The 12,707-nt window shown below is 51.8% G+C and overlaps 1 protein-coding gene across 4 annotated transcripts in view; it reads right to left on the bottom strand.

Moving 5' to 3' along the window:
* Positions 1 to 11,767, bottom strand: part of SLC47A1 (solute carrier family 47 member 1) — a 41,877-nt gene extending 30,110 nt beyond the window's left edge. For 2 of the 4 annotated variants that reach the window (XM_012472103.2, XM_012472104.2), the window contains exons 1-3: positions 11,574 to 11,708; positions 3,488 to 3,589; positions 493 to 561 (exon numbers count right to left, since the gene is read on the bottom strand). In XM_012472103.2, coding sequence (XP_012327526.2) covers positions 493 to 561; positions 3,488 to 3,589; positions 11,574 to 11,708 — 306 coding nt within the window. Of the gene's footprint in view, positions 1 to 492; positions 562 to 3,487; positions 3,590 to 10,949; positions 11,086 to 11,573 lie in introns of those variants that run through there. The other 2 variants (XM_012472101.3, XM_012472102.3) reach the window with 2 other exon arrangements.
* Positions 11,768 to 12,707: the final 940 nt, after the last annotated feature.

The raw sequence follows: 12,707 nt of genomic DNA, 5'->3' as shown, positions 1-12,707 counted from the left end.
TGAAATTAACCCGAGGAAATACTTACACACCTGGAATTGGCAAACACTGCCAGTCACGTGTTTCCCTCCTCCCCCTTTCCCCCAAGACTTGGTTGCCGAACATTTACCAGCCTGCCACTGGGTGGGGACAGGCAAGCTGGCTTTTAACAAGTCCTCCAAGTGATTCTGATGCACACTCAATTTAGAGAACCACAGAACTATACCAAATTCAAACCAAACACGTGGGGAGCGATAGAGGGGAATTTTACAAAATGCCCCCTATTTGTTAAAAATGTAGTGTAAGACAGTCGTGCAGACAAACACTAGTTCACAAGGCTGAAAGAAACCCAGTGATATTTCAAAGAAAGCAGGCCAGGAGAAGCGGAGTTGCCGGTCGACAGACACCCCAGCTGCTGCTGCTGGGCTCTTGTTGCCAGTGGGGCTCGGCTCTGCCATCTACACTGGAGAAAAGGTGCCTGAGGTCACTGTGAGCATGTGGCCACTTCCATTTACCTGGGAGATGAGAGTATCACAAGCAGAAGATAAGCCAAATCCCACCGAGACACCAGTGACATTGATAACCTGTAAACAAACCCAGAGATGAGTACCTGCAGAGTTAGAGGAGGAAGGGAAGACTACATCCCTGCGCGTGTTGATCAGAGTCTGCAAAGCTCCTCCTTTAGCATTCACAAGGCAATTTTATCAACTCTGTTAGCTGCCTGGGCCCCGCAGTCAGACTGAAGCCATTCTCACAGGTTTAGCAAAAATTCTGGACGGAACTAGAGTATTCCTCAGGCTGCACTTTGACCCACTTCCTTATATAACTGAAAGTCACGTGGCATCAGACACTGACCATGTACATCCCCGTTGTTCCTACAGATGGGATTTCTGATATTACAATCATAAGGCTATTGTTTAAGAATTGTTGGCCCAGGGTGGTGGTTCATGCCTGTAATCCCTGCACTTTGGGAGGCCAAGGTGGAAGGATCGCTTGAGCCCAGGAGTTCAAGACCAGCCTAGGCAGCATGATGAAACCTCATCTCTACAAAAAGTACAAAAACTAGCAGGCATGGTGGCACGCTCCTGTAGTCCCAGCTATTTTTGGAGGCTGAGGTAGGAGGATCACTTGAACCCAAGAAGCAGAGGTTACAGTGAACCGAGATTACACCACTGTACACCAACCAGTTTCAAGACCCCATAAAGGAACTGAATCAGCATGAGAACAGTTTCTTCATCTCCCTGTCGCATGACTTCACGCTGCACTCTTCAACCAATCAACAATCACACTTCAGCCCCTTCGAAAACCCTTAAAAACCCTAGCCCCAAACTCTTCGAGGGAGACAGACAGATTTGAGGCTTCCTCATTCAGTGTCCTTACAATTAAACCTCTTTCACTGTTGCAACCTGGCATCTTGGCGTATTGACTTGCCATGAGCAAGGCAACAAACCTATTATGGCTATAAGATTTGGCTAGGTTAAAGGACACGCACAAGCTTGGAAGGGGAAGAAAAGTCTAGGCCAGAGGTGATTACCCAGACTTTCTCTTTTAAAAGTCATTTTGCTCTCCAATTTCAGGGATCAGGGACACTTCTTACCAGAATGCAATGACACAGTAGCCCAGAAGAGTCCACCTACTGGAGACCTAGCATGGCCTGCGTCCGCACCGTGGAGGCACTGGGAGTGCAGAGGCAATCTGAAGTCCAGGTTAGTGCCAGAGCCTTTCCAGATGTGCTCACCTTCACCAGGGTCAGCAGCAAACCCTGAAGCTTCGGGGAGCCCAGGGCAGTGCCCCCAAACCAGGGAGTGGTATCACAGGATGTCTGATGCATACCCCATCTGGAACCTGGTACCTCCACCTGATTCTACAGCAGGGAACCCATGGGCAACAGTCCAAACTGCACCCAGCCTGGAAGCACTGACTTTGATAAGTCTTTGGCCACATCCTGCAATTCCTTGGCCAAAGAGAACCTGCTGAGGCTTGCTAAGTGCACTTCTGTCTTCCCTTCTATTGCAAATACAATACTTAAAAACAAAATGGGGCGCTGGGTGCGGTGGCTCACCCTTGTAATCCCAGCACTTTGGAAGGCCGAGGTCTTCCAAAAATCACTTGAGGTCAGGAGTTCTAGAACAGCCTGGCCACAAGGTGAAATCATATATATATATAGACACAAAAATTACCCGGGCGAGGTGGCAGTCACCCGTAATCCCAGCTACTCAGGAGGCTGAGGCAGGGAGAATTGCTTGACCCCAAGAGGCGGAGGTTGCAGTGAGCTGAGATCATGCCACTGTGCTCCAGCCTGGGTGACAGAGCAAGACCCTGTCTTGAAAAAACAACAATGGATAATTAAGCCTGGGGTTGTCCGTGTCTCCCCCTAAAGCCAAAATAAAATAAGCCATATGTACTCATAGCTAGTTCTACACACATTTGGTGACTAATTCCCAGCAGTCTTGCATAGTTCACAGGTAGCAAATGTAAATGCCTGGTGAGACCAGGCAGATAAGTGAAAGTGTGTCTCCATCAGAGCCGGAGCAAAGGGGAACACGCATCCACCAAAGAGTCACTGAATCCACTTTTGTAGAAACACCCAAACTAGACAAACCAAACCCTTCGGCCTCGCATGGCCGGTTGACAATTCCTGGCTGAGATGGATGATATGTCTCTGGTTTTGGGGGTTTGCATCTACAATACGGAGAGGATTTGGAGTTCCTCTCAATTTTAAATTTGGACACAAAGATCTAGACTTTCGCCTTCCAGACCTATTTCTGGATTACGACTCTCAGTGAGACAGACAACTGAGGGGGGGCATGGGGGGAGTCACTTCCTCCTGAGGAAGTCAGACTTGAACTCCCCTTTTACTGTTCCCTTCCCTGAACTGTGGGACCAAGAGTGGGAATCAGAGCACCATGAATCAGAAATAAGATGATGGCTGGGCACGGTGGCTCACGCCTGTAATCCTAGCACTTTGGGAGGCCAAGGCAGGTGGATTGTTTGAACTCAGGCATTTAAGACCAGCCTGGGCGACATGGTGAAACCCCAACTCTACTAAAAATACAAAAATTAGCCAAGTGTGGTGGTGCACACCTGTAACCCCAGCTACTTGGGAGGCTGAGGCAAGAGAATCGTTTGAACCGGGAGACAGAGGTTGCAGTGAGCTATCACGCCACTGCACTCCAGCCTGATGACAGAGCAAGAGTTCATCTCAAAAAAAACAAAGTAAAATAAAAAACAGAAATGAGATGATGTGGTAGACAGAATAATGCCCCCTAAGATGTTCCCATCCTAATCCCCAGAACCTAGGAATCTGCGAGGTTACACGGCAAAGGGGAATTAAGGCTGCAGCACCTTGATTTTAGCCCATGAAACCCACTCCAGACTTCTGCCCTCCAGCGCCGTAAGAGAATAAGTCTGTAAAGGTTTCAGCCACGACGTTTTGGTGATTTGTTATAGCAGCAGCAGGAGACCAACACAGACAGCGTTGGTAAACCTGCCAGAAAGCCCACCACGTACCGCGATCGCCAGCGTGACCGCGTCCAGCTCCAGCTTGCCCAGGTGGCCGCAGAACACGGAGCTTATGAAGCTGATCAGGAACACCATCAGCTGAACCAAGAACTGGGAAGAGAGGGGAATGGGAAGGGAGGTGAGTGCCCACCATCGCGGGAAAGCCTGGGGCCCCAGGGGTGACCCTGACCCAACAACTCCAGTCAGAAGTAAAGAAACCCAGCTTCAGTGAGCCTCTGCCGCCTTTCATAGGCAAATGTACAATTTCTGGGGCTGGGGGTGGGGGCCTCTTGAAATCTCAAAACATTTATTTGCAACCACGGGGTCAGAATCACTTTTTTGAGAACCTCCCAGCCTTTTCGGTTTTTCACTTCAGTTTCTCAAGCCACAGAGCACATTAAGTTTCCTCTGAAATCTGCAGAGGCTGCCTTCTGGGATAACCCCCTTGTTGTCCAAGATTCCTAGTGTAGACTGGAGAGAACACAGGCTCCAACACAAGAACCCACTGCAGCCAGGAAGTCCGCAGACAGGAGGAGCTGGAGGTAGCGATGAGATCGTCCGTCTGGGGTGCCAGTGGAGTCGGGATTCTCAGGGGGAAACAGAAGAGGCCCACTGAGCACTTTGCATTCTAGGAAGCCTCAGATGTGAAGGCAAGTTCTGGAATATTGAGCCATTTCTTCCTCGAAATTCCAGCAGGCAATTCTATGAATTGCTCCACAGCGCTTTCAGGGCACAATTGGATAACGAGCTTATTTCTGGAAATTAACTTAAAATCACCTCCTGCCCCCCACCCACCAGACACAGGCAGTCCAGTATCTCTCTTGGGGAAGCCCCTCTCCCCTGGCAGGCTACATGGCCCAAAACGGGGGGTTCACATGACCCCTGCTCCCTAGGAGGAGAGAATGGGTGCCTAAGCACTTGCTGCCACTGCTGACGACATCTACCCTACGGGGCCCTCACTGAAGCTGATGCCCCAGAGTTGCCGACGCTTGCTGCTGGTCCAGCTGCAAGGCCGCCTCTCACCACCCTCAAGGAGTACAGACTCTGCTGTGCTGAGCCCACAGAAAAGTCCCTCTTCCTAGGGCTCCAGTGACTTAGCTTCTAGAGCTGACCTCCACCAGGCTCACATACAGCCCATCTGCCAGCTCTGCAACCACCCCCGAATTCAGGCCCCTGAGCCATGATGGTTCCGATCATCTCTCTCTTTTCTTCCCCAGAATCCACACCTAGGGAGAGTCCATTTTCAACTCCTGTGATGGGCCCAGACCTTCAAAGCATGCAAAGCCTGTTCTTAACCGTGTATGTGTGTGTGGTAGCGGATGTATCTTTCTTTTATCAACTTCTACATGACCCAGGCACCTCTCTCACTACCACAGAAGCCAAGTGTGAATGTAATCTCCAACAGTCCCCCGGCTACTGAGCAGGAGGAGCACTTTTGCAATGTCTTGCGTGAGTAATCCAAAATAAGACTGAAGATGGGAATAAAAAGGGGGTGGGGTGGAGGTGTCAATCAAAAAGGCTGACATGAAGAACCAGATGCTGTAGAATCTAAAGCTAGAGCCAGTGGACGTCCCGTAGGCCTGTACCAGCAACAGTGACACATGATTTAGGCGTTGTCACCACCCTTACAGATGTCCCCTGTGGTTTCATTAGGTGGAGGTTGGTGTCTGTTTCAATTGTGAATTCATATACCTTTAAAGGCCACAGGGTCCTTTCTATGTGTGAACTCGGCATCACTTCCAAATCTTTTCAGCTTACTGCACTTTAAGCCTTTGCACATCATCTGTCACAAGCGGTTGTGTTCACAGAATCTGTCTTCTCCTTCCCCATGGAACATCGCGTTTCCACTCCATGGTTCCCTGCCTCCCTGCGGGCCACCTGTGAGCTGTTTCTCATGGCTTCGTATGGAAACGTCCTCAGTTTCCCCTACTTCCCAGCCTTTGGAGTCCCACCCAGATTTTGCCATCACAAACTGCATTGCCCTGAACATCTTTCTCACTTGGGTGGGGGCCGGTCCAAGGGTGAGAATCATTAGATGTCTTGGATACAAAAGACCAGGAAGTCGAGCTGAGCTAAACTAATCCAGGTGAGATGCACCTTCAATGTCAATGCCAGCAAAAACGTTTTTTTGAGAGCCGCTGTGGCTCTGCCAGGGTTGCGGCAACAACTGTGTGCTCCGACTGCCTGAGTCAGGCAGCCTCATGCAGCCAGCCCATCCTGAACGTCCGTGCCTGGGATCTCGGCTTGAGTCCAGATTTGCTAAGCTCTTCTCAGATCCTGGTTTCAAGCCCTTTGGGTAAATGCTTGGCCACAGACTGTGAATCACGTAACATAAGGGTCATCTGGGAGCCTGTGCCCTGGCCCATCACAAGACCCAGGAGGCTAGGCCGGGCTCAGTGGCTCACAGGTGTAATCCCAGCACTTTGGGAGGTAGAGGCAGGTGGATCACCTGAGGTCAAAAGTTCAAGACCAGCCTGGCCAACATGGCAAAGCCCCACCTCTACCAAAAATACAAAAAATTAGCTGGGTGCTGTAGTGCGTGGCTATAATCCCAGCTACTTGGGAGGCTGAGGCAGGAGAATCGTTTGAACCCTGGAGGCAGAAGTTGCAGTGAGCTGAGATTGCACCGCTACACTCCAGCCTGGGTGACCGAGAGATACTCTCTGTCAAAAAAAACAGAAAACAAATAACAAAAAACAAACGACCCAGGAGTTTGGTGGGGCTGAGGAATCTTCATTTCAACATGTCCGCATGCTCCCTCACACACACCCAGGCTAGGTGCATGGCGACCTGGGTCACATCTTGAGCATGCTCCAGACCCTCTGGGACTGTGCTGTCATAGAGTGCATTTCTGCGCCCAGGGAATGAACCAATTCTGACAAAGGCCTGTTCCACTAGCTGTCTCAGCAGCTGCTGTCTGAAGAACAGCCTGAACTGGCAGTGGCTCGGACAGAGCCGAATGGATGACAGAAATTGCCAGAGCGGGCCAGGCACGGTGGCTCATGCCTGCAATCGCAGCACTTTGGGAGGCTGAGGGGGGAGGACTGCTTGAGCCCCGGAGTTCGAGACCAGCCCAGGCAACATTTTGTAGTGACCCCATCTCTACAAAAAAATACCAAAAATAGCATGTGTGGTGGCACGCACCTGCCATCCCAGCCACTCAGGAGGCTGAGGCAGGAAGGATCACTTGAGCTCAGGAGTCTGAGGCTGCAGTGAGCAGTCCACACCACTGCATTCCAGCCTGGGTGACGCAGTGAGACCCTGCCAGACTGACTGTGCTTCCATCCCTTCTCGTCACTGCGACCCTGCTCAGATTTTGGCCAGACAACAATAAGCAAACTTGGCAGCCAGAAAAAACCTTCAGCACCTGGTAGCTTTAGAGGGTTCTCTCCAGGGCAAGGCACCTCCAGACAGCTTCTCCTACCCCCTCCCATGACTGCTGAAAGTTCACTCACCGGAAGGAAGCTGAGAGGTCACCTGGGGTAGCCCCCCAACCTTTTGTTTACATGTGAGGAAGCACAGCCCAGGAGTTTTCGCAACGAGCCCAGCCATGTGACTCTCAATCTCAACTCAGATGGTTACTTACGGCCACTGTCTTTGGAACACAAAGTACATCCAAGCACTGGAAGGACAGGTGTGAGTTAGACACCACTGCTCCACTCCTGTGCCATGGGACCCACAGTACAGACAGTCCCGACTTAACGATTTTTCCACTTTGCAATGGTGCAAAAGCAATGTACGTTCCTTAGAAACCATACTTGGAATTTGGAATATTGATCTTTTCCCGGACTAGTGACATGTAGTCTCAGACTTGCAGTACCGGTCAGGGCAGTGGGCCACAGCTCCCCATCAGCCCTGCCATCATGAGGGCAGGCAGCTGACACTCTGCAGTGGAATGTGTTGCCAGTATTTTTGGGGTATTTTGTTTTGTGTTTTCACACATCCCGTCATGACTACAAAATGGCCATCTTGTGTCTCCTGCTTCTGGGGAAAAGAAGGCAACTATGACTCTTGTGATGGAACTCAAGATAATTGGCCAGCATGGGGGTGGCAAGCCCGTCACGGCCATCCACGCAAGTCAGGACTTTCACAATCCATGATCTCATCCTTTCGGTGCACGAAACCCCATCATAAGCCAAGGAGCATCTGTAGAGTAGGGAAAGACATTCAAAATGCAATAAATAACACAGCTCAAGACATGTGCGTAATGAGCTGTGGGGTGCGGCAGGGGAGTCAGAGAAATGGGGGAAATGAAGTGGAGCCGAAACCTGCATGATGAACAGGTTAATGTCAGATAGGCAGGGGCAGGAGACTTGTCTGCCAGGGAGGACTTCCCAGGTGGAGGCACTAAAAGGAGGCTGGGTGGAGGATGTGGCCAGGAGATGGGGACCAGAGACAAGGCTAGAGGGCTGGCCGGGGCCAGGCCATAGAGGGCCTTACAGGACCAAGGGTTCTGAGCAGGAGGCACAAGCTCAGATGACCATTTGAAAAGAACTCGTGGCTCCATGTGGTGCATGACAGCAGAGATATAAAGAAGTGGATCCCTCTGAGAGGTATTTAAGGAGCTAAAGCCAAAGGCCTTGGCGAGGACGGATTGGAGGAGGAAATGGGGAGTAGAGGCAGTGGGGGCTGGACCCACCTGGCTTTCCTCTTTCCAGCTCCTGCCATCTTTGACTACTTCCTCACAACCATTGAAAGAATGGGAGGAGCCACCTTCCCTGAAGGTCTTCCCCTCCTTAGGCCTAGGCCTGTCTGTCTCCAACCAGGCTTCTCCTGCTGAATCTGGTGTTAGTAACTACTTCCTGATCCATATCTTCCCCATTGCCTGCAGGATACAATCCAAAAGGTCAGCCTGCATTTTCTCCTTCGTGCGTCCTGGGTAAAGCGGGTCTCTCCAGATCCCTCACCTCACTCCCTCAACCTGCCTGCCTGCTCTCATATTTCTGCCCCGCAGCCATAGAAAGCCTGCCAGCTCCTTCCCACACAAGTGGAAACATATCTTTTGAGTTGGAGCCTAGGCTATTCCACGTCTGTTACATCCTGGGCAATGCCTAGGGGTCCGTCTTTGGGGTTATTTTTCAGAACTGTGGCCAGTTTCCGCCAGGTGATGAGAGGCTGTTGACAAAGAGGAGGCACAGCTGGAGTGCCTGAGGCCAGGTATCTGCACATTCTCTCCTTGCCAATCCAGTCTTCCTCAAGCTTTCTCCAGGATAAAACCGATGCAGCTTTTGAGAAGTAAGCACCATTCAGCTCACACTTTCCTTTGTGCTATGGGTTATTCTCTTTACAAAGGCCTCATTTAGGGTGGGGCAGGGTGGCTCACACCTGTAATTCCAGCACTTTGGGAGCCCTAGGCGGGCAGATCACGAGGTCAGGAGTTTGAAACCAGCCTGACCAACATGGTGAAACCCCGTCTCTACTAAAACTACAAAAATTAGCCGGGCGTGGTGGTGAGCACCTGTAATCCCAGCTACTCCAGAGGCTGAGGCAGGAGAATTGCTTGAACCCGGGAGGCAGAGGTTGCAGTGAGTGGAGATTGCACCACTGCACTGCAGCCTGGACAACAGAGTGAGACTCCATCTCAAAAACAACAACAAAGGCCTCTTTTAAAGCCCAGTGGGAGACCTCAAGGGTCAGGGTTAACTTGAGAGATCTGGAAGGGAGAGGGCGAATGAGAGAGAAAATTACAGCGGGGAGAGCCAGACAGGGCATGTTCCTTATGTTATGTTGGAGACTTGGAGAAGAAAGTATTGGACAATGAGCATGGGAAAAGAAGGAGGTGGTCTCTCCTTATCCCGTGTCCCTTGGGAAACAAAACTTTACTGCAGATGGGATTGGAGATGGGAGACAGACCCAGGGGAGTCCACATACACTTCATGAGAGACTAAACAAGTGGCAAAGCTCTCCACGTTTTCACAAAGCAGAGACACACACACAAAGGACTGGAAGGAAAGTTCCGAAATTACCTCTCAGTGGTGAGATTTCAGAGGGTTTTTTTTCTTTTGTTGGTCTTGGTTTTCTATATTTTTTCTACAGCGAATAGGCATGACATTTGTAATCAACACAATCATATATACGTATGTGTACACACAAACAGAAAAGGCGAGGTCCCTGGCAGGTCAGTCTTGTCATCCCTGGAGACCTGGAGAGGTCCCCCACATCAAGGAAATCAGGCTACTGGAAGGGGTTTCAGAAAGCCGCCCTATTATTTATTATTATTATTATTATTGCTGTACTATTAAAGCAATAACAGGCTGGGCAAGGTGGCTTATGCTTATAATCCCAACTCTTGGGAGGCAGAGGCAGGAGGATCGCTTGAGCCCAGGAATTCAAGATCAGCCTGGGCGACATAGGCAGCCCCTATCTCTAACACCAAATACAAAAATTAGCCAGGCATGATGGCGTGTGCCTGTAGTCTCCGCTACTTGGAAAGTTGAGGCTGCAGTGAGCTGTGATTGCACTACTGCACTCCAGCCTGGCCGACAGAGCAAGACCCTGTCTCAATAATAATAATAATAATAATAAAGCAATAATAGCCTTAGAAAGCCACTTCTCACAGCAGCTCTGTGAGGGAGTGTTGGGAGAAGACACGATTATTAACCCCATTTTACAGATGAATATGCAGAGACCAGAAGAGGTTAAGAGGCTGTTCCAATCCGCACAGCTGCTTCCTGACTTAACCTTCGAGGTCAAAGCGGGGCATGCAGCCCCAGGTCTTGAGATTCCAAATCACGAGGTTGTTTTGTTTTGGTTTACGACCAAGTCTTCCTCTGTCATCCAGGCTGGAGTGCAGTGGCATGATCTCAGTTCACTGCAACCTCCACCTCCCAGGTACAAGCGATTTTCAAGCCTCAGCCTCTGGAGTAGCTGGGATTACAGGTGCCTGCCACCACATTCAGCTGATTTTCGTATTTTTAGTAGAGATGGGGTTTCACCATGTTGGCCAGGATGGTCTTGAACTCCTGACTTCATGTGATCCACTCGCCTGTGCCTCCCAAAGTGCTGGGATTACAGGCTTAGCCACTGCACCTGGTCCCACATCGAGTTCTTTGCGGTCTGTGAGAAAGCATCGCTGATGGATCTTCATTCTATGGCTTTGACCTCCGCATTTCTCTTGCTGTCCTGCGCACCACAGCGGGTGTCACAATATCCCACACACCACTGAGCCCACTCCAGGGGCGCAGCAGCGCCTCAGCCCGCACAGGTGCAGAATCTCAGCCTCAAAGCCAAAAGCTTATTCACACCTTAAGTGCGCATCGGCTGCTGCTTGTCCTACCCTTCGGTTTCTAAACCACCTAAGCTGGCAGGGGAACGTGGATAAGATTACATTTTTGTGGTTTTTAAAACCACATTACTTTTAGGAGACAAGGCAGAAACAGCCCTAACCTAATGATTAAAAAGAAAAGAATCCCACAGATAAGAACACCTCGGCCCCACAAAGAACCACATTAAAACCTCGTTTTTCTCTCACATATAATAATTGGCGGGAGCGGATGGAACAGGACGCCTCTGGTCTCCTCCGTAGAGGTTAACTGGATTCCGAAGAAATCGTTTCGCAGCTCTAAGTCCACGACAGACCACGCACCCCCTCCTCCGTGCCTCGGGATTATTGAGATCGCTGAGCTCCCGAAGTTTTTACCGCTACTTTTCAAAGAAGCAAGTTCCCTCGTGTTTTGAGGTTCAGGCAAATTGCGCTTCGTTGGCTGGAATCAGCTCCTAGAGAAGGCACCCGCGGGTGCAACTGCAGCCTGGACCTGACTGAGCCCCGTTGGGTACAAATATCCCGGCTCCCCGGTGGCTCCAGGTGCAGGAGGCGGGAGTCGCCGGCCTCTCCGAGCCAACGTGCGCTCGGGCGCGTGCCAGCCGTGCCCGCAGTGCCGCACGGGGCCCCCAGTCGTGCGGTGCGGAATGGAGGGCGGCCGGGACGCAGGAGGAGGAGCGGGGGTGCCCGACTGGCTCCCGGCAGGATGCTCCCCGGTGCCCGCCCGCTGCCAGCTCACTCTGTCCCCAAACCTACCAAGCCACCCGCGGCAGCAGGAGTCACCAGGCCCCCAGCCCACCGGGATCGGCCTCCCACTGAGGCCATCCTACTCACCGCTGGGCCCGCTAGGACCAAGAGCGCCCGCAGCTCCTCTCGGAAGTCGGACAGCCGCAGGCGGCGCGGCCCGCGGAGCTCAAGGGTGGTCTCCGGGCCTCCGCGCGCGGGCGCGGGCTCCTCGGGAGCCTCCATGTGCCAGGCGCGCTGCTGCCGGGGAGCGCGGAGGCCTGCTGTGGGGACCGCGTAGCGCCTCCTGCTCTGCAGTCCCCGCCCCTGCCGCCCGCCCAGAGCCCGCCCCGCGCCTGGAGCCCTGGGGCCCGACTGAGTGCGCCCCAGGGCGGCAGTCTGCTACCTTGGGCGCCCCTTGCAGCTCTCTCTGCACCACTGCGGACGCCTGCGGGTCTTGCAAAGACCAAGGAACTCCTGTACTTGGAAGGCAAAGTTTGAAAAAGCTCTGTTGGAAACTAACGGAAGGCGCTCCGGCAGCTGGGTCCTCCAAGCCTCGGACGCCAGGGCTCACCCCCGCTCTGCGCCTCTCCTGGGAGTTTCAGGTTCTGAATGCCTTGGCATGGAAGGACCCAGAGGCCCCCAGCCATGACTCGGTAGCAGCCCGCGGGGTATACGGGTTGGGCGCATTTGTTGTGCAGATTGAGTTGAGTACACTCTTTGATACTGGTTCGGATGTTGCATACTCCTCTCCTCTCATCGGTTGTTCCATTAGAGAACTTAGAACCTACCAGGATAGAGCAACATGCTCCCATTTACCAAGCAGCACAGTTGGCGCCCATTGGTCGTGTTGGAAGTTTATCCATCAGTCTGCTATGGGAGGACGACAGCCTGGGGCTCAGAAGGGCATGGGCAGCACGCTTGCCTCCCAGAGCCTCAGTTTCCTCATCTGCAAAGGTGAAATAACATCTCGTCGCCAGCTGTGAAGATTGGGGTTGCCTGGGTAGAGGACCTGAGTCAGTGCCACCTGCCCTCAGCTTGGCACCGGCCATTGCCTAGTAAGTGTCAGTTACCAGGACTTGAATGATTTTTGTAATAATCCAAATTCCTTCTGTTTTAAGTGATCCAATGTAAGTAGAGAAAACGGAAAACAAATTTTTTGGCTCACATAATCAGGAAGTTTGGATTCGGGGATTTAAAAACAAGATTATTCATGGTGTCCCTCTCCCCATCTCTGTCCCTCTC

The sequence above is a fragment of the Aotus nancymaae genome, unplaced genomic scaffold (assembly GCF_030222135.1).
Source record: "Aotus nancymaae isolate 86718 unplaced genomic scaffold, 86718_ANA_hifiasm-v0.15.2.pri h1tg000018l, whole genome shotgun sequence".
NCBI classification, from domain to species: Eukaryota; Metazoa; Chordata; class Mammalia; order Primates; family Aotidae; genus Aotus; species Aotus nancymaae.
The sequence above is the reverse complement of the archived record's forward strand: the minus strand, read 5'-3'. Positions and strand labels throughout refer to the sequence as shown.